This window comes from Lepisosteus platostomus, chromosome 14 (assembly GCF_059453375.1).
Source record: "Lepisosteus platostomus isolate fLepPlt1 chromosome 14, fLepPlt1.hap1, whole genome shotgun sequence".
Lineage (NCBI taxonomy): Eukaryota > Metazoa > Chordata > Actinopteri > Semionotiformes > Lepisosteidae > Lepisosteus > Lepisosteus platostomus.
The window spans coordinates 1,883,343-1,903,714 of NC_142624.1; the positions used below are offsets into that span (position 1 = coordinate 1,883,343).

The window sequence follows — 20,372 nt, forward strand, 5'->3', positions numbered from 1 at the left end:
TGCTTCTTAAAACTGACTCACTGGGACTGCAAATTAAAAAAAAATAGCACTTGATGTTATGTTCACTTTTAACGCGCATCTGCCCAGCAAGCTCCCCCGACACCCCGGTAATGACTCTTCCGCACAGATCCCTGGGAGTTGGGGTCTTCCTCTGTGCCCGGCGGCTGTGGCGGTGAAGGCGGAGGGGATTAGAACTACACCTCCCGTCGGGCCCAGCGGCAGGCCGGTTTCAAAATAGCGCTACGCCATTTCAGCTTCCCTGAGCGAGCGGGACGCGGCGTGACCGGGCCGCAAGAGGAAGCGATTCTTTTTCGTTTTCCCCTCGAACTCAAACCCCGACGACGAGGGACGCCTGCGATCTCGACTCTCTCTCGGTAATCGCCGGACCCGCATCCCCGGGTTTCTTGACGCGGGCGGGTCCGTTTGGAGCCGGGATCGAGCCGCGGCTCGTGCGGGCGGGCGGGAGGCGAACCGGCGCGCGTGCATTGTCCGAGGCTCGAGAACGTCAAAACTTTTTCTGCCGACATTTTCACCGGCGTCGGTTTTGTTTTTGTTTATTTATATATATATTAAACTAATTAGGATCTGAATGAGGCCGGGGGGGGTGGGTGAGACCGGCAGCAGGGGAGGCGGGAGGGGAGCGCTGTCACCGGCTGAGGGACATTTAAACACCGGCGGCCGGGTCGTCATCGTGATGGTTTCCTGTGCTGGTCGTGAGCAGAGTATTGAAACTACACGCATCTATTGGGGTACTGAGGGGGTGGGGTCCCCCTCGCTTTAGCGTGCGAGGTGCAGTGCGGGGCCCCGGGGGGGCGGGAGAGGCTGGGGTATCGGAGGAGGAGGTGGCCACCTGTTCGCTCTGGAGCCCTTCATCGCAGCTGTGGGGTACCGGGGGGCTGAGGCCTGAGGGGCAGGCTCGCTCTTGGTGGGGTAGTTTCAGGGTGTATTGACGGGGTCACTATGCGCCGCTGTGTCTTGGGGTACAGTGTAAAAGAGGGCGTCAGTGTGGAAGGCTGTGCTGGTGGTTGGGGTACAGTGTGAAAGTGGGGGTCAGTGTGGAAGGCTGTGCTGGTGGTTGGGGCGCAGTGTGAAAGTGGGGGTCAGTGTGGAAGGCTGTGCTGGTGGTTGGGGTGCAGTGTGAAAGTGGGGGTCAGTGTGGAAGGCTGTGCTGGTGGTTGGGGTACAGTGTGGAAGAGGGGTGCAGTGTGGAAGGCTGTGCTGGTGGTTGGGGCGCAGTGTGAAAGTGGGGGTCAGTGTGGAAGGCTGTGCTGGTGGTTGGGGTACAGTGTGGAAGAGGGGTGCAGTGTGGAAGGCTGTGCTGGTGGTTGGGGTACAGTGTGAAAGTGGGGGTCAGTGTGGAAGGCTGTGCTGGTGGTTGGGGTACAGTGTGGAAGAGGGGTGCAGTGTGGAAGGCTGTGCTGGTGGTTGGGGCGCAGTGTGAAAGTGGGGGTCAGTGTGGAAGGCTGTGCTGGTGGTTGGGGCGCAGTGTGAAAGTGGGGGTCAGTGTGGAAGGCTGTGCTGGTGGTTGGGGTACAGTGTGAAAGTGGGGGTCAGTGTGGAAGGCTGTGCTGGTGGTTGGGGTACAGTGTGGAAGAGGGGTGCAGTGTGGAAGGCTGTGCTGGTGGTTGGGGCGCAGTGTGAAAGTGGGGGTCAGTGTGGAAGGCTGTGCTGGTGGTTGGGGTACAGTGTGGAAGAGGGGTGCAGTGTGGAAGGCTGTGCTGGTTGTTGGGTACAGTGTGAAAGAGGGGTGCAGTGTGGAAGGCTGTGCTGGTGGTTGGGGCGCAGTGTGGAAGAGGGGTGCAGTGTGGAAGGCTGTGCTGGTTGTTGGGTACAGTGTGAAAGAGGGGTGCAGTGTGGAAGGCTGTGCTGGTGGTTGGGGCGCAGTGTGGAAGAGGGGTGCAGTGTGGAAGGCTGTGCTGGTGGTTGGGGCGCAGTGTGAAAGTGGGGGTCAGTGTGGAAGGCTGTGCTGGTGGTTGGGGCGCAGTGTGGAAGAGGGGTGCAGTGTGGAAGGCTGTGCTGGTTGTTGGGTACAGTGTGAAAGAGGGGTGCAGTGTGGAAGGCTGTGCTGGTGGTTGGGGCGCAGTGTGGAAGAGGGGTGCAGTGTGGAAGGCTGTGCTGGTGGTTGGGGCGCAGTGTGAAAGTGGGGGTCAGTGTGGAAGGCTGTGCTGGTGGTTGGGGTACAGTGTGGAAGAGGGGTGCAGTGTGGAAGGCTGTGCTGGTGGTTGGGGCGCAGTGTGAAAGTGGGGGTCAGTGTGGAAGGCTGTGCTGGTGGTTGGGGCGCAGTGTGAAAGTGGGGGTCAGTGTGGAAGGCTGTGCTGGTGGTTGGGGTACAGTGTGGAAGAGGGGTGCAGTGTGGAAGGCTGTGCTGGTTGTTGGGGCGCAGTGATAAAGGCTGTGGTGCTGCAGGTACCCCGATGGCTTCGGAGGACATTGCCCAGCTGGCCGACTCTCTGGCCAAGACCCAGGTGGTGGAGGGGGAGCTGAGCTACAAGGGCAAAGGACTGAAACTGGACAGCGCCCAGGCTGGTAAGGACACCCCCTCTCTCCCTCTCTCCCTCTCCCACTCTTTTCTCCTCTCTCCTCTCTCTGAGCGGGTCACTCGCACCCTGTGTCTCCTCTCTCTGTAGTGGGAGACTGAGCAGGTCACTCGCACCCTGTGTCTCCTCTCCCTGTAGTGGGAGACTGAGCAGGTCACTCACACCCTGTGTCTCCTCTCTCTGTAGCGGAAGAGCTGGTGAGGGAGATCGAGCAGTTCCCAGGCCTGCAGGCCCTGCGCCTAGAGGGCAACACTGTGGGCGTGGAGGCAGCCCAGGCCATCGCCAAGGCCCTGGAGAGCAAGGGCCAGCTGCAGGTCAGTCCCTCGGCCGGCCCGGGCTCGTAACCACAGCTCGATCCGTTTCGGCCTTCTCTGTGAACGTGCCCTCAGCTCCTACAGGGTGGGGGGGGGTTGTGTGATGGGGGGGTCAAGCCTGTGCCAGGTTCTGAGAAGTACTGCCCTCGTGCAGGGTGTGCTGCCCGAAATGTGACCCCCCTGCACCTGCAGGTGTAGAAACCCTCATCGTGGGCGTCTCCGAGAGGCGTCGTGTCTCTCCCACCCGTGGGCGTGTCCAAGTATCGTTCCAAACATGGTCATGCCTGCCACTGTGGGTGTGTTGGATACAATGCCCCTCCCACTTTGGGCGTGTCTGGCAGTGCCACTCCCACTTATGTCATCCCCGATCTATCAAGTAGTATGAGCCGTTTTGTCAGAAACAATGGCCAACAAGTTGTTGTAGTTGCAGTAGACTGTATTATTCTATAAAAAGGTGTTTTTGACTTTTTCTCTGGGGGGGAAACAAGTTTAATAAAAGTCTGAGCCAGCAAGAAGGTCAATAAAGTCATCAATTACCACCAGAGGTGTAGGTCTCAGCTGGAAGGAAAACTAGCTCAGTCTTAATCAGTATTAATCTCTCCTTCTCCTCTCCTCTGCGGCAGAGATGTTACTGGAGTGACATGTTCACCGGTCGCCTGCGTGCGGAGATCCCCCCTGCTCTGGTGAGTCTGTGCTGCCCCCTGCTGGGCAGGTAGATAGCTGCAGACGCGGCAGGCTGATGTCTGGTCAGAGGGTGCATAGTTCCCAAGGTTCCTGACTGCGTGCCGACTGCCGGCTATGTTTGTGTTCGGCTCGTAGTTCCTGCTGAGCCTGAGCTGTAATGGTGACAGACTGGAAAGCAGTGGTTCCCAGTCCCAGTCCCAGTCCCGGTCCTGGTGACCCACACGCCAGCTGGGTTTTGGTCCAGCAGGGCCATTCAGTTAGTTACACAGTAAAACCCTTTAATGACGACTTAACAATAGTAAGGTTCATTTGAGCTGTGTGTTCCCAGCTCTGAGACGCGTTACATAGTGTGGTTGTGAGGGGGGGGGTGGGGGAAGGGGGCATCCCAAACTTGTGACGAGGAACGATGGGAAGATTCCAGCGAAGCAACTTCTCGAATCAATTAATCAATTAAATCAATGATCTAATTCAGGTGGGAGGGGGTGAAAACCAGCAGGTGTGTGGTCACCTGGTCTGGGGCACCCGGGATGATGGTGTGTCATCGATCGATCAGTTTGACTCTTTATAAAGCACCTTTTCGGGGCGTGACGTGTGCACTGACGTACTATGCGTGCCCTGTCCCCCCCCCCCCCCACCACCCCCCCTCCCAGACGTCCCTGGGGGCGGCGCTGATGACCGCCGGGGCCCGCCTGACCGAGCTGGACCTGAGCGACAACGCCTTCGGGCCGGACGGGGTGAGGGGCATCGAGGAGCTGCTCAAGAGCGCCTCCTGCTACACGCTGCGGGAACTGCGCCTCAACAACTGCGGCATGGGCATCGGAGGGGGCAAGGTGAGGAGGAGGAGGGGGCCAAGCAGAAGAGCTTGTACATACAGTCATCTGTATGGGGGTGTGCTCTTGGGGACACCCCCCCCCCCCCCCGTTCTGGTGTCCGGCCCCCCGAGTGACTCTGTGTCCCCGCAGATCCTGGCTGCGGCCCTCACGGAGTGCCACCGGAGGTCCGGCGCGCAGGGTGCCCCCCTCAGGCTGAGGGTGTTCGTGGCGGGCAGGAACCGGCTGGAGAACGACGGCGCCACAGCCCTGGCGCAGGCCTTCAAGGTACCGCGGTGCGCGCTGGCGGGGCCCGCTGGGCGCTCAACGCCCTGGCCAGGGAGCGAGGAGTTTAACTGATCCTTACACTTCTCTCCACCCCTCTCTCTCCCCCTCTCCACCCCTGTCTCTCCTCCTCTCTCCCCTCTCCACCCCTCTCTCCCTTCCTTCCTTCTCCTCCCCTCTCTCTCCCACTCTCCACCCCTGTCTCTCTTTCTCCTCCTGTCTCTCCTCCTCTCCACCCCTCTCTCCCTTCCTTCCTTCTCCTCCTCTATCTCTCCCACTCTCCACCCCTCTCTCTCCACCTCTCTCCCCTCTCCGCCACTCTCTCTCCCTTCCTTCTCCTCCTCCTCCTCCTCTGTCTCTCCTCTCTATCCTCTCCATCCTTCTCCTTTCCCTCCACCTCTCTCTCCTCTTCCACCCCGTCTCTCCATTGTCTCCACATCTCTCTCTCTATCTTCTCACCCCTGTCCCTCCTCCTCCTCCTCTCTCCTCTCTCTCTCTCTCAGCTGATGGGCAGCCTGGAGGAGATCCACATGCCCCAGAATGGCATCAACCACAGCGGGGTGACGGCGCTGGCCACCGCCCTGAAGGACAACCCGCAGCTCCGGGTGCTCAACCTCAACGACAACACCTTCACCAAGAAGGGCGCCATGGCCATGGCGGAGGTAGGGCACCCCTCTGCCACCGAATGTGGCAAACTCCGCGCAGGCAGCACCCCAGGAACCGAGCCCAGGGCCCCAGCTCTGCCAGCTGCTGCCAGAGTTCGTTCCAGCTGTGCTCAATTGCTTAATTGCAGCTTTAATTTTCTGATGAGTCGGGCGATTGAAATATTAACGTGTCTCTCTATTCCAATAAGGGGAAATTGGGGTTTCTACGATACTGGCGTTAATGTGATGGTTCCTAGGCAGAGTCCGCTGTGTTTAGGGTCTGAAAGCAGTCGGACAGCTCAAGTGAAGCCAGCGAGCAGCTTGGTTGTGAGCTCGTGAGCTCCCGGTCTCCGCGGTCTCCACACGCTAACCCCTGTCTCCGTCTCAGGCCCTGAAGCACCTGCGCTGTGTCCAGGTGATCAATTTCGGGGACTGTCTGGTGCGCTCCGAGGGGGCCATCGCCATCGCCGAGACGTTGAGATCGGGGCTGCCTATTCTCAAGGTAACGCCGCTGTGTGTCGGGGTGTGTCCCTCTGGCCAGGGGCTCAACTGGCATTTCTGGATATCGAGAAAATCTCTCCTACTTCAGCAGCACCCTGTCTGTGTGCTGTAGTTATTTTATTAGCTTGCTGTAGCTGATGCTTTCATCCAAAGTGGCCCGTAGTTTGTCCAGCGGGGTGAGTGCAGCACCTTGCTCAAGGATTCAACAGCTGTGCCCCTGCCTGGGGTTTGAACCTGCAGACAACCTCCCTGTTTCCGGAGTCAGGAGCCTGTGACCCGATCACCAGGATTCCTAGCTGTCGTCCACTCGCTCTTGGGCCGGTGTTTCTGACGCGTCGGGGGTGCCTTTCTCTCCCCTCTGTCCGCCCAGGAGCTGAACCTGTCGTTCGGGGAGATCGCGGAGGAGGCCGCGCTGCAGGTGGCCCAGGCCGTGCAGCACAAGGACCAGCTGGAGAGGCTGGACCTCAACGGTACGTCGGCCCGTCCGCCGGTCAGCGTCCGTCTCTCGGCTGCTCGGTTTTTCTCCCCCAGTCGCTGAAGCTCTCCCCCTCCCTCCCTCCCTCTCCCTGCAGGTAACTATCTCGGAGAAGAGGGCTGCGAGGCGCTGAGGGAAGCGATGAACTCCATGAACATGGGCGACCGGCTGGCATCCCTCAGGTAGAGCCTGTTCACAGCCCCCCCACCTTCGCTGTGTGTTCTCTCGTGTCACCTTCGCCCCGTCCTCTCCGACTGACGCAGAGAGCTGCCTCTCCCCGCAGTGACGACGAGGGGGAGCCCGAGGAAGAGGAGGACGAGGAAGACGTGGAGGAGGAAGAGGAGGAGGAGGAGGAGGAGGAAGGGAATGAAGAGGAAGAGGAGGAGGATGACGATGGAGAGACCGAGACGCGGCCGCAGATTGAAGAGCAGGAAACTCCCGTCAGCGTGGTAAACGAGATACAGGCAAGTCGTGGTTTATAAAGATGGCTCTCCGGGTGTCCCTGCTCTTGCTCTTGACTCGCCTGCCTGCGTCTGGAGCGGCGCCCGGCCTGGCTTGTGTGAACTTGACCAGACTGCGTGTGTATTCACCACACCATGTGTGTGTGTGCGTGCGTGTGTGTGCTTGCAGGTCTCCACGATCGTCCCTTCTCCCTTCTCCGCCGAGGTCTGCAGCTTCCTGGACTCGCCCTCCGCCGACAAGCTGCTGAAGCTGGGAGAGGAGGCGCCCCAGCTCATCAAGAAACAGGTGGGTCACTGTGTACCACACTCACCGCTGTCTGGAGCTGGGAGTGGGGGCGCCCCAGCTCATCAAGAAACAGGAGGGTTGGGGTGTAACACACTGCTGCCTGGAGCTGGGAGAAGGGGCGCCCAAGCTCATCAAGAAACAGGAGGGTTGGGGCGTAACACACTGCTGCCTGGAGCTGGGAGAGGGGGCGCCCCAGCTCATCAAGAAACAGGAGGGTTGGGGTGTAACACACTGCTGCCTGGAGCTGGGAGTGGGGGCGCCCCAGCTCATCAAGAAACAGGAGGGTTGGGGTGTAACACACTGCTGCCTGGAGCTGGGAGAGGGGGCGCCCCAGCTCATCAAGAAACAGGAGGGTTGGGGTGTAACACACTGCTGCCTGGAGCTGGGAGAGGGGTGCCCCAGCTCATCAAGAAACAGGAGGGTCGGGGTGTAACTCACTCACTGCTGCCTGGAGCTGGGAGAGGGGTGCCCCAGCTCATCAAGAAACAGGAGGGTCGGGGTGTAACTCACTCACTGCTGCCTTTGCTCTCCCGGCGCAGGTCAACACGGCGGACGCCGGCAGAACTGCCGAGGCCTTCCTCAAGATCGCCTCGTTGCTCAAGGACGAGACCCCGCTCAAGAGAACCTTGCTGGACAGCATCGGTAAGGGTCACCCGCGGGGTCGGTCTGGGGGCTGATGCGGGCAGGGGCAGGGGCAGCGTGTCGAGGGTGGGCCTGTCCGCGCAGCAGCCGTGACCCAGAACGCTTTCCCTGTTTCAGATGCGCTGCTGGGAGAAGCCTTTTCCTGCTCCTCCTTCCAGAGCGGCACCTTCATCTCCACCATCCTGGTGCTGCTGGGGCTGATCAAGGTAGGTCAGAGGACAGAGCCCGGGGGGGGGAGATAGGAGAGAGGACAGGGGTCAGAGCCCAGTGGGGATCAGAGGTCAGGGGTCAGAGCCCAAAAGAGGGAGAGATGGATATCATGCTGTTGAAACATTAATTTGTAAACATTCATCTATAGCCCAATGCACTTGTCAGTCTTTACCTAAACCCTGGGCAGTGAACAGGAGAGAGATCCTGAAGTATGAAATCCCCGCGCACTGCGTCTCCTGCCGTTGTGCTGATCGCAGGGTAAGAGTCTCCCTGCCTGTGTGTGTCAGAGCGAAGACAAGGTGAAGCCGATGCGCCTCGTCCCCGGGCACCTGCTGGCCCTGGAGCACGCCGTCAAGCAGGACTACTTCCCCGGCAAACTCATAGACGTGCTGGACGCCTTCGTGTCCCGGTAAGACCTGGGAACCCCAGTACTGACCGCCTAGCTCCTGAGCATCCCCCCGCCTGCGGAGCTGTACACACGCACACGCACACACTTCCCCCTTGATTGTGTCTTCCCTCGGCCTGTCCATGGCTCGCTGATCTCCTCGCTTACCGTCCTGTTTGTCCGAACCGCAGCCCGTCGGCAGCCGCTGACAGCTACCCCAACGCCCGCGTCGCCCTCCAGAAGACCCTGCTCGAGCTCATCGACCTGAAGGAGCCGGAGAGCCCGCCTGCTGAGGAGCCCCACTCCCACGCCTGAGCAGGGGGGCCTGCCTGCCTTCAGACCTGCCCCCCCAGTGGTGGGGAGGGGGGGCAGAGGCAGTAGGACTGGACAGTAGCACGCCACACGTGGCAGACGGGATTCCTTACTGAGCTTTTATTTTTTTACAGAAGTATGTATATATAAAGGTCTTTCCGAAAATTTTAAAAAAGGATGAAAAAGATACAGCTCTCGCCCCTCTCCTCCGCCCCCACCACCCAACACCCTCCTTACCAGGGGTCCCGGGGAGCCCCAGTCCTGTTAGGCTGTAGGTCACCCTAAATTCAGGGGTCTCCAGCCCTGGTCCTGGGGAGCCCCAGTCCTGTTAGGCTGTAGGTCACCCTCAGTGGAGGTTATTGATGAAGTGATGTGTTGCCAGGTGACCTCGTTGATCACGGTGACGCTGCTCTGGGGCGAGGGAGGTCGTCGGGGTAGCGGTGACCTCTCACCCCTGCAGGGGAGAGCTCAGGTACGCAATCGGCCCAGTTCCAGGGTGCTCCAACACCCTGGTTTTTTGTCCCCGGTTCCCCGAGGGGCTGGGGGTTTGTGGGATAACCTCAACGTTTTCCTGAGTGGAGCTCCGCAGCCTGCTCCAGCAGGAAGAAAGGCCAAGCAGGAGCTCCAGTCAGGCAGCTCGTTAGCTCAATTAGGGACCCGGTGAGGTGAAGGGCCACACTGGGTTTACAAGGCAGCGGGAGGGGCTCCCCAGCACTGAACTGAATTGACCTCCATTGCCCCTAAGGGGAACCCCAGTCCTAAACCATTTCTGACGAGTCGTATTACAACTGGGGTACCAACAGGCGTTCTGGTTCGGCCCCCTCCCACCCCCCGTGTTTGGCGTCTGCGGCCGGAGTCCTCTGCGCCTCTTGCCCGAGACCCTCTGACCCTTCTGCGTCTCCCCAGAACCGGGGGCCGGCCTCTCGCTTGCTCCAGCTCTTGAGCTGGTGGCCGAAACTCAGGACCCTGACCGGGAGGGGGGGTTTGGGGGTTCAGGGGTCCCATGGCCCCTGGGCGGTCCGGGATGATGGGTGATGGGGAGGAATGACAGATCAGGGACTCCAGCGCCGCTGCTTGTGTTTTTCCTGTTGGGCAGCGTCGGGTCTGGAGCAGGGGCTGGGGCTCCACTCTTTCACAGGGAGAGGCGCTCCAGGGCTTGTGCGCCGCCCTGCTGGCTCTGGCCGATAGGTTTCTCGCCCGGTCTGCTGGGCCGGGACACTGGGTCGGGCCCGGGCCCGGCTGATGCAGAACCAGACGTGTTTGTGGGAGTGGAACTTTGTTAGTCTGCACTTAACGGCTCAATAAACTATTTATCAGAGATCAGTGGCCTCTCTGTCCGTTGTCTGTCTGTGTGTGTGTCTGGGGGTCCCTGGTCCAGCAGGGGTGCAGGGGTGGCACGACTGCTGAGGGGATCCCCGCCTGTGCCAGTCGGAGAGCTTGGGGTGACTTGAGAGTCTCCCTTCGGTTGATTCCAAAGGTGTGCAGGGAGAGTGGGGAAGATTGAGGAGGAGGAGGATAGACATGGTGTTGGGGGAGAGACTGGAGGAGAGGGGTCGGGGGGGAGGAGGGATCTGGAGACAGGAGGACAGGGGCAAGGGGGAGAGACATTTGGAGGACAAGGAGAGGAGAGAGGGGTCTTGATAGTGGGGAGGGGGTGGCTGGTGACAGGAGGAGAGAGAGAGAGAGAGAGAGATCAGGGGCAGAAGGAGAGGAGAGAGACTGGAGGAAAGAGAGATCGGGAGGAGAGAGGGCAGACCTGAGCAGTGATTTTTCACCGGCCCGAACACAGGCCGCCTTTGTGTGGCTGTGGGCTGCCGTGCGGACGGCCAGCCGCCCGGATACCCCCCCCTGGAGGACTGCAGCTCGCCAGCGAGCTCCGGTCCACTCTCTCCGCGGATAACGCGTGGATTATCCACGAGCTCTGGGCTGCCGCGACCTCCAGGTATTTTCCAAGTTTGAGCTGTGCGTGAGAGTGCTGTTTTGGTCTCGGTGGATTTTCAGCGTCTGCGTGAGCTCGGGTACAAGTGGCTAGCTCATCCAGCGGATTAATCACGTCGATCGAGGTCGTCATCGATTACGACAGCGGTCGTCGATATCGTACCAGCCCCGGGTATTGACTTAATACAGGCAATTCTTCAGATACAACCACTGCTTTGATTTCAGCTGAAGTGAACCGGTTGATGTGTTTACGTGTATTTGATGGTGTTATGTTTTGTTTTACGAAGTTGATCGTTTTTGTATGCGTGTCGTACAGGTCTTTAACGTACCGGTCCGCCAGGCCTGGTTTCACGTCAAGGGCTGCGATACGCTGGTGTTAGTGACGGTGGTCTTACGTTGCCGCCTTTCTGAAACAGAACAGCTTTTGTACCTGTTGCCGCCGTGGGCGCGATGGAAACATCCGACCTTCACCTGCGGTCGAGAATCACAGAAACAGGACGGGCGCGATTTTAAACAGAAGGACATTTATTTTTAAAACACTCGTGTTGTCACGAGACGAAACAGCCCCTGCACTAACTACCCCAGTACTAGCTTTCCCTGCACTAACTACCCCAGTACTAACTACCCCTGCACTAACCCGCCCGGGTTGGGCGGGAGTCGTGCTTTGTCTCTCCGAGGTCTTCGGGGTGAAGTCGGCAGCTGAGTTTAAACCCGAGAAACCCGCCTCTCCGCAGCGACGCCTTCAGTCAGGAGCCCCGGTACCGCCTGGGTCTCTCGGTCAAGAGCCCCCGGTACCGACAGAGATTCTCTTTCTAGAGCCCCAGTTACCGACTGGACCGCTCTGTCAGGAGCCCCGGTACTGACTGGGCCTCTCCGTCAGGAGACACGGTTCCGCCTGGACCTCTCTGTTAAGAAGCCCCGGTACCGACTGGGCCTCTCTGTTAAGAAGCCCCGGTACCGACTGGGCCTGTCTGTGAAGACGCCCCGATACCTCGCTGCTGTAATGAGCTCTGCCGCCCAGCTGCCCGCTTTCTCTCCTGCCTGCTAATTGGATCCGGGCAGACGCGGGGCCGCGGGGTCACGGCTGAAGAATTTCCCGGAGCTGTGCGGAGGGGAGGTCTCGTCACGCAGCTATTTCACACACTGCGAGTCCACCGGCGCCTCGGACACGCGGAAAGACACGGGGCTGCGAGGCGAGAAGAGCCGGCGCCTCCGAAAGGAATCATTTAAAAAAAAAAACTCCCCACAAATTGTTTTTTTTAATAGGTTTTTATATAATTGTATATACTTTTTGACCTCAGGTATTGAGACCTTGACGGCTTATCCGCTAGCTTACAATTCCCAGTGGGTCAGAGGAGCCGCCGAACCGAACCGAGAAGGATGAGGAAGGCGCACCAGTCGACAGAAAACGACAAAATAGAGGTACTTAAAAAAAAACACCTGCCTGACTTTATGACTACTTTTGAGACCACTCTGTTGTTGTGTGTTGCTACTCTGTTAATGTGTTGTTGCTCTGTCCTTGTGTGTTGCTACTCTGTTGATGTGTTGTTACTCTGTCCTTGTGTGTTGCCACTATTTTAATGTGTTGTTGCTCTTTCCTTGTGTGTTGCTACTCTGTTAATGTGTGTTGTTCTGTCGGTGTGTGTTGCCACTCTGTTAATGTGTTGTTGCTCTGTCCTTGTGTTGTTGCGCGGTTCCGCTGGCCGGAGCCCGATGGACAGTCCTGCCTGGCCTCACTCTAGTCTCCCGCAGGGCTGTGGGCTCGGAGGGAACCTCAGCACAGGGCGGCGGAGCTGATCTCTACAGAGTTACAGATACGACTTAATTCATAAGAAAAGACAAAATAGCGGGCAGGCCAAACAAATTGATCTGGTCCTTGTACATCCCCTATCACCGCAAACAGCTGGCGCACGGCAGGGTACACTCAGCTCGGGACGCCGATCCATATATGTGCGATGAAAGAGTAAAATATGAACGAGCCGACTGGACAGGAGAAGTATCGTGTCCTCTTCACCAGACACACTCGCTCTGCCCCCTGTTTCAGATTCGGATGCGGGCCCCTGCGCGGAGGGCGTTTGTCTCCCCCGTGTGGCTGACCGCGGTACTGCTGCTCGGCGCCGCCGGGGCGGAGAGCCGCCGCTGTCCCCGCCCCTGCATCTGCGACCACATCCAGCTGACCGTGAGCTGCCTGAAGAGGAACCTCACCGAGGTGCCCCCCACCCTCCCTGAGGTAAGAGAGTGCAGCGCAGACGGGCCCGAGACCCGGCCGACCCACTCCACAGCGCAGACGGGCCCGAGACCCAGCTGACCCACTCAGAGCCCAGACGGGCCCGAGACCCGGCTGACCCACTCCACAGCACAGACGGGCCCGAGGCCCAGCTGACCCGCTCACAGCGCAGACGGGCCAGAGACCCGGCCGACCCACTCCACAGCACAGACGGGCCCGAGGCCCAGCTGACCCACTCCACAGCACAGACGGGCCCGAGACCCGGCTGACCCACTCCACAGCGCAGACGGGCCCGAGGCCCAGCTGACCCACTCCACAGCACAGACGGGCCCGAGACCCGGCTGACCCACTCCACAGCGCAGACGGGCCCGAGACCCGGCTGACCCACTCACAGCGCAGACGGGCCTGAGACCCGGCCGACCCACTCCACAGCACAGACGGGCCCGAGACCCGGCTGACCCACTCCACAGCGCAGACGGGCCCGAGACCCAGCTGACCCACTCAGAGCCCAGACGGGCCCGAGGCCCAGCTGACCCGCTCACAGCGCAGACGGGCCTGAGACCCAGCTGACCCGGTCAGAGCCCAGACGGGCCCGAGACCCAGCTGACCCGCTCACAGCCCAGACGGGCCCGAGGCCCAGCTGACCCGGTCAGAGCCCAGACGGGCCCGAGACCCAGCTGACCCACTCACAGCGCAGACGGGCCCGAGACCCAGCTGACCCGCTCACAGCCCAGACGGGCCCGAGACCCAGCTGACCTGCTCACAGCACAGACGGGCCCGAGACCCAGCTGACCTGCTCCACAGCCCAGACGGGCCCGAAGCCCAGCTGTGAGGTTCTGGGTCCTCACCTCCTCGCTCCCTCTCGACCCCGCAGGTCACGAAGAAGCTGGACCTGAGAGGAAATGACATCAGGGAGCTGCGGACGGGCGGCTTCCTGCGCACGCCCTACCTCACCCACCTCACCCTGCAGCGCTGCAACATCGAGACCGTCCAGGAGGGGGCGTTCCGGGGCCTGGGGCGCCTGCTCTTCCTCAGCCTGGCCGACAACCGCATCTCCATCCTGTACCAGGTGAGGGCGGGCCAGAGGAGCCTCAGAGCTTGACCTTCCTCCCCAGCCCTCTCCCACTCCTCCTCTCCCTCCCTGCGAGACTCCCAGAGTCCTCCTGGCCAGCCCTGCGCGTTCCGGCCCGGCCCCAGGGAGCAGACAGGAGCCAGGAGCCCTTTGCACAAAGAGTGGGGGGTGGCTGGAACAGACCGCCTGGCCGCGTGGTTGGAGGAGGTCCTGGGATGAGCGGGCCGGTGCGGTCCGGTCGGCCTGCTGATTGTAAGCCTGCCCGGTGGTCCCCCCCCGTCTCTCGCAGGAGTCGTTCGACGGGCTGAGCTCCCTGAAGCAGCTGCTGGTGGACAGGAACCGGGTGGAGGAGCTGCAGCCCGACGCCTTCGCCCAGCTGGGCTTCCTCAACCTGCTCAGCCTGGCGGAGAACTTCCTGGTCTACCTGCCGGACGTGGTGTTCCAGGGCCTGCGCAGCCTGCGCTGGCTGCGCCTGTCCCACAACGCGCTCAACACGCTGGGGCAGGAGGCCTTCGCCGGGCTGCTGGCCCTGCAGCGGCTCAGCCTGGACCACAACGAGCTGCAGTTCTTCCCCACCGAGCCGCTCACCAGGTGCTGCGGCCCAGGCGCCCCACCGCGCTCCCGCCCTCCTGGACCCGCTGTCCCCGTCTCTGTCCTTCGCCTGCCGTCCCCCTGTCTCTGTCCTCCGCCTGCCGTCCCCCTGTCTCTGTCCTCCGCCTGCCGTCCCCCTGTCTCTGTCCACCGCCTGCTGTCCCCCTGTCTCTGTCCTCCGCCTGCTGTCCCCCTGTCTCTGTCCTCCGCCTGCCGTCTCCCTGTCTCTGTCCTCCGCCTGCCGTCCCCCCGTCTCTGTCCACCGCCTGCTGTCCCTGTCTCTGTCCTCCCCCTGCCGTCTCCCTGTCTCTGTCCACCGCCTGCTGTCCCCCTGTCTCTGTCCTCCGCCTGCCGTCCCCCTGTCTCTGTCCTCCGCCTGCCGTCCCCCCGTCTCTGTCCACCGCCCGCTGTCCCTGTCTCTGTCCTCCCCCTGCCGTCTCCCTGTCTCTGTCCACCGCCTGCTGTCCCCCTGTCTCTGTCCTCCGCCTGCCGTCCCCCTGTCTCTGTCCTCCGCCTGCCGTCCCCCCGTCTCTGTCCACCGCCCGCTGTCCCTGTCTCTGTCCTCCCCCTGCCGTCTCCCTGTCTCTGTCCTCTGCCTGCTGTCCCCCTGTCTCTGTCCTCCGCCTGCCGTCCCCCCGTCTCTGTTCTCCGCCTGCCGTCCCCCCGTCTCTGTCCTCCGCCCGCTGTCCCTGTCTCTGTCCTCCGCCTGCCGTCTCCCCGTCTCTGTCCTCCGCCTGCCGTCTCTGTGCCTCTGTACTAAACCAGCAGCTCCCAGCCGGCAGCCCCACTGGAGCCCAGCAGTGTGAGCCTGGCCAGGACCTGGAGGGGAGACTCCTGGGATCAACTGAGGCTGCTGCTGGGAGAGGTGTGAGTGGGGCCAGCAGGGGGCGCTCACACTGCGGTCTGTGTGGGTCCTAATGCCCCAGTATAGTGACGGGGACACTACACTGTAAAAAGGCGCCGTCCTTCGGATGAGACGTAAGGTCCTGACTCTCTGTGGTCATTAAAAATCCCAGGGTGTAGGGGTCTAACCCCAGTGTCCTGGCAAAATCTCCCCCTGGCCTTTACCCATCATGGTCTCCTAATAACCCCCCTCTCTGAACTGGCTCCATCACTCTGCTCTCCTCCCCACTGAGAGCTGGTGTGTGGGGAGCGGACTGGAGCATCATCCAGGTGGGGTACACACTGGTGGGGGTGGAGGGGATCCCCATGACCTGTACAGCTCTGTGAGTGGGGTAGAAGCACTGTAGAAGTGTGAGGAATTGGGAGCTTGTAGCTTGGAGCTTGGACTGGGGGTGGGGCCCCCCTGCGGCGCTCGCCTGCACCCCCACAGCCTGTCCCTCTCCTCCTCCTGCCGCCCCCAGACTCCCGGAGCTGACCCGCCTGGACCTGGGCTGGAACCCCATGACCTACCTGGGCGAGGAGGCGGTGGCCATGCCCAGGCTGCGCCAGCTGTTCCTGGACCACATGTCCCTGCAGGACGTGTCCCCCGCGGCGCTGCAGCGCGCCCCCGCGCTGGCCCTGCTGGACCTCAGCCACAACCAGCTGCGCGCGCTGCAGCCCCTGGGGGGCCCCGAGAGACTGGGGCGCCTCAACCTGACCGGCAACCCCGTGCTGTGCAGCTGCTCCCTGCGGCCTCTGCGCGACTGGGCGGACCGCCGGCGGGCGCGGCTGGCGGGGGCCTGCGCGGGGCCCCCCCACCTCGCCGGGGAGGGCCTGGACGCCGTGGAGCCGGGCCAGCTGCGCTGCGTCTCCCGGGAGGCCCTGGAGCGGGCCGAGAGGGAGGAGAGGCTGCTGGGGGCCACGCCCCGCCCCGTGCCGGACACGGCGCCGGCCCGCTGCCCCGCCGGGTGCGAGTGCCAGGTCAGCTGCTTCCCGAAGCTCTCGGACGGAGGGGGGCGGCTCTTTGCGCAAAGAGTGGTGGGGTCGGGAACTTGCCGCCCCCACCCCCAGAGAAAACAGCTGGGCGGCTTGTTCCTGACACCCGCCACCTTCTGTGTAAAGAACAGCCCCCCCCCGCTCTCCTCCTGAAGGACGCCTGCATGCATGTGGCCCTTGTTCTGCTGCTCAGGGGAGAAATGATTCGCCGGTTCGCAAGGGCCTCTGGGCGGGCGAGTTTGGCGGGGGGGCGGCCGTGTCTTGGACAGGGCGTGAGGGTCCTCGCTCCAGCAACAAGCCTGGGCGTCCCCTGTTCCCCCCTCCTACCACCCTTCGCGTAAAGGGTGAGCCGCGCCCCTCTGCCCCTCGCGGCCCCCCGCGTCCCCTGCTCTCCGGCCCTCATGTCCCCCTGTCCCCCCGCAGGCCGACACCCAGCACTCCAGCTGCGAGGGCCGGGGTCACACCAAGATCCCGAAGGGCTTCCCCGCCGACACCCGGCTGCTGGACCTCCGCGGCAACCGTTTCCACCACGTCCCCAGGGGCAGCTTCCCGGGCCTGGGCGCGGCGGTGTCCCTGCACCTGCAGCGCTGCGGGATCCGCGAGCTGGCGGCCGGCGCCCTGGCGGGCCTGCGGAGCCTGGTGTACCTCTACCTGTCGGAGAACGAGCTGTCCGAGCTGGACCCCGGCGCGCTCCGCGGGCTGCCCCAGCTCGCCTACCTGCACCTGGAGCGCAACCGCCTGGCCGCCCCGCCCGCCGCCGCCCTCGGCGCCCTGCCCCGCCTGCTCTCGCTGCACCTGCAGCGCAACGCAATCGCGCGCCTGGGCGAGGGGGCGCTGGCGGGCGCCGGGGGCCTGCGGGCGCTGTACCTCGAGGGCAACGCCCTGGAGGGCCTGCACCCCGGCGCGCTGAGGCCCGCCCCCGGCCTGGAGACCCTCCACCTGGGGGCCAACCAGCTGGCGGAGGTGCCGACCGCTGCCCTCCGCCACGCCCCCAGCCTGGCCGAGCTCCGCCTCTCCGGAAACCCCATTCGCTGGGTGGGGCCGGGCGCCTTCCTGCCATTGGCTGGCAGCCTGAGGCACCTGCACCTGGCCAACATGGGGCTGGAGAAGGTAGAGAGGGGGGGGTGTAGGGGTGTGTGTGAGGGGGGTTGGAGTGTGTGAGGGGGTGTGTAGGGGGGGTTGGAGTGTGTGAGGGGGGTTTTGGGGTGTAAAGAGAGGGGAGGGTTTGGAGTGTGTGAGGGGGAGATGTTGTGGTGTGTGAAGGGGGCTTTTATTTGTTCTTGAGCTTTTCAGCCTGAAGCCCATCTGTGACTCACGGTGCCTTTCCTGCGCCGAGACTCTTCCCTATCTGCTCCTGATTCCCTCTTCCTCTGCTCCAGCCCACACTTCTCTCCTGGTCTTCGCTCCTCCCAGCCTTCTCTCCCAACACCTTCCTTCTTCCTCACTCTCCCTCTCCTCCTCACTCTCCCTCTCTCCCCTCCTCCTCCTCCTCACTCTCCCTCTCTCCCCCCCTCCTCCTCCTCACTCTCCCTCTCTCCCCCTTCCTCCTCCTCACTCTCCCTCTCTCCCCCTTCCTCCTTCCTCCTCCTCACTCTCCCTCTCTCCCCTCCTCCTCCTCCTCACTCTCCCTCTCTCCCCCAGCTGTCCCGGGACGCCCTGCAGGGCCTGGGCTCGGGGCTGCGCAGTCTGTGGCTGGAGGGGAACCAGCTGGAGGGGCTGCCCAGCCTGGACAACCTGACGGGCCTGGAGGTCATCAACCTGGCCGGCAACCCGCTGATGTGCGACTGCCCACTGCTGCCCCTGCGCAAGTGAGGGAGCCGCCAGACCCACAGCTGCGCACGGCTGCGCACCACACCCCACAGCTGCGCACCACACCCCACAGCTGCGCACAGCTGCGCACCACACCCCACAGCTGCGCACCACACCCCACAGCTGCGCACCACACCCCACAGCTGCGCACAGCTGCGCACCACACCCCACAGCTGCGCACAGCTGCGCACCACACCCCACAGCTGCGCACCACACCCCACAGCTGCGCACAGCTGCGCACAGCTGCGCACCACACCCCACAGCTGCGCACCACACCCCACAGCTGCGCACAGCTGCGCACCACACCCCACAGCTGCGCACAGCTGCGCACCACACCCCACAGCTGCGCACCACACCCCACAGCTGCACACCACACCCCACAGCTGCGCACAGCTGCGCACAGCTGCGCACCACACCCCACAGCTGCGCACCACACCCCACAGCTGCGCGCCACACCTGTTGGCTGCACACCACACCCATCAGCTGCGCACACCACACCCCACAGCTGCGCACCACACACCACAGCTGTGCACGGCTGCGCACCACACCCCACGGCTGCGCACACCACACCCATGAGCTGCACACGGCTGCGCACACCACACCCATCAGCTGTGCACCACACCCATCAGCTGCGCATGGCTGCGCACACCACACCCCACAGCTGCGCACAACACAACTGCCCAGAGCACCCCACAGCTGCACACTGGCACACACACAGAACCTCACAGCTGCACACAACACGCAACACAGCTGTGCAAAACATGCCAGTGCTGTGCAGAGCACCACACAGCTGGACTCCACACCCCACAACCCACATAACACGCAACATAGCTGTGCACCAGCACACACAGAACCCCACAACTGTGCATGATGCGCATCACTGTGTCCAACCACCAGCACACAACACCCGCGCCCAGACCCCCCCAGAGCTCACCCTGCTCCCTGTCTCCCCCCACAGGTGGATCGAGAAGGTGAACCTGAAGGTGCGGGCCAGCTGTGGGAACCCCCCCGAAATCCGGGGCCAGCTGGTGAAGGACGTCCACGTCTTCAAGAGCTGCCCTGGGGAGGTGCCCCCCCCCCAGAGCCCCAGGAACGCGCAGGGGCCCAAACCGCTGGTCACCAAATCAACCAAGGGCCCCAAGCCCAAGCCTCAACCCGCCAGGGCGCCAAAGCCGTCCCAAGGACCCTCGGCAGCTGCCCTCAAAACTGCCGGCAAGAAAAAGGCAGCAGCGCTGTAGTACTGGAGGTCCACCACCAGAGGGCGCCCTGCTGCCCCACCTGCCGAAATGGCCTTTAACAGCAACTGATCGCAGCCGCTTTCATCAGCGACTTGTGTGCCAATAACGCCCCCTGCTGGTCCTGGTCCTGGTTTTTCACTCTCTCCGCCGCGGACTCGAAGTGACCTGATCTGAGGTGGTTATCACCCTTGTTGCCGGTCTTTACGCACTGAAAATGAGGAGTTACCGTGACTCCTCTGTCCTCCATGGTTGCTTAGACAGCTATAATCAGGGTCATTGAACCACACCCACTTCTCTTTCAAACTGCAAACACGTCGCTGAGTGAGCCTTTTCTACGGGTTCTCTACCCCCCTGTGTTTTATGAAATGGAGTGAGGGCGTAGACTCTTCGGAAGGAAAACGAATTGGGTCAGGACAGACACCCTTCTCCCCCGTCATGTTTAGCCAGTAAACACAATTGCAGACGTAGGGACAACACTGAGGATAGACTTTAGGTTTGAAGCCTCAGCAACAACCCCACTCTTAACGTGGGTACCCGGGCGTGGAGGGAGGTAAATGTACTGTTCAGGGTAAATAATAGGGTAAACAAATGGTGATAATAATGGAAATAATGTGGGAGAGAGTAACTCCAGAAGTCAGTCCAGCACAGGTCCTCAGGCCATAGTCTCTGAACGACGTACACGTGTCCACCAGGGGGCGCCAAAACACCAGTTACAATTAGCACACAGCACAGAAAGGCCTTTTCTGCTTCTGTTGGACTTTAACCTTTCTGTAATCATTATTATTATTAATTATAAGTCAGTCACTCCAGCGAGTGAACAGAGCAACACAAACCAGGGGACTCAAGTGGAAACGTATACAAATCTGAAAACGGGAGGCATGTCTTCTTTGCACAAAGGGTTGTAGGTGCGTGGAACAGGCTACCCAGCATGTTGTGAAAGTTATCAGTATTCGGAGTGTAGTGTAGTGTAGTGAGTGGATTCTGTTAGGTGGGACACTATGTGATAAGACTCGTTACATATTAGGTTTAATATCTATGCAGAGGCACTTAACCACATACAAAACAATAAAACAA

The 20,372-nt window shown here is 61.7% G+C and overlaps 2 protein-coding genes across 2 annotated transcripts; both read left to right on the forward strand.

Moving 5' to 3' along the window:
- Positions 1-211: 211 nt before the first annotated feature.
- On the forward strand, positions 212-9,865 carry rangap1b (Ran GTPase activating protein 1b). The gene is made up of 16 exons (XM_088606368.1): positions 212-374; positions 2,407-2,526; positions 2,724-2,851; positions 3,475-3,534; positions 4,186-4,365; positions 4,498-4,632; positions 5,133-5,291; positions 5,662-5,775; positions 6,145-6,244; positions 6,347-6,431; positions 6,533-6,713; positions 6,880-6,996; positions 7,536-7,638; positions 7,756-7,844; positions 8,136-8,257; positions 8,425-9,865. Exons 2-16 carry the CDS (start codon positions 2,415-2,417, stop codon positions 8,546-8,548), a joined length of 1,809 nt encoding a protein of 602 aa, XP_088462494.1. The 5' UTR covers positions 212-374; positions 2,407-2,414; the 3' UTR covers positions 8,549-9,865.
- Positions 9,866-10,163: 298 nt separating this feature from the next.
- Positions 10,164-20,305, forward strand: chadlb (chondroadherin-like b). The gene is made up of 9 exons (XM_088606367.1): positions 10,164-10,487; positions 11,785-11,905; positions 12,528-12,713; positions 13,585-13,779; positions 14,072-14,373; positions 15,738-16,236; positions 16,675-17,361; positions 17,893-18,059; positions 19,019-20,305. Exons 2-9 carry the CDS (start codon positions 11,864-11,866, stop codon positions 19,296-19,298), a joined length of 2,358 nt encoding a protein of 785 aa, XP_088462493.1. The 5' UTR covers positions 10,164-10,487; positions 11,785-11,863; the 3' UTR covers positions 19,299-20,305.
- The last annotated feature ends 67 nt before the right edge of the window (positions 20,306-20,372 follow it).

Coding starts and splice junctions, on each gene's coding strand:
- rangap1b (XM_088606368.1), top strand. CDS start 2,415: ATGGCTTCGGAGGACATTGCCCAGCTGGCCGACTCTCTGGCCAAGACC. Junction 3,535..4,185: donor CGGAGATCCCCCCTGCTCTG/GTGAGTCTGTGC, acceptor CCCCCCTCCCAG/ACGTCCCTGGGGGCGGCGCT. Junction 8,258..8,424: donor CTGGACGCCTTCGTGTCCCG/GTAAGACCTGGG, acceptor TCCGAACCGCAG/CCCGTCGGCAGCCGCTGACA.
- chadlb (XM_088606367.1), top strand. CDS start 11,864: ATGAGGAAGGCGCACCAGTCGACAGAAAACGACAAAATAGAG. Junction 14,374..15,737: donor CCCACCGAGCCGCTCACCAG/GTGCTGCGGCCC, acceptor TGCCGCCCCCAG/ACTCCCGGAGCTGACCCGCC. Junction 18,060..19,018: donor CCACTGCTGCCCCTGCGCAA/GTGAGGGAGCCG, acceptor CTCCCCCCACAG/GTGGATCGAGAAGGTGAACC.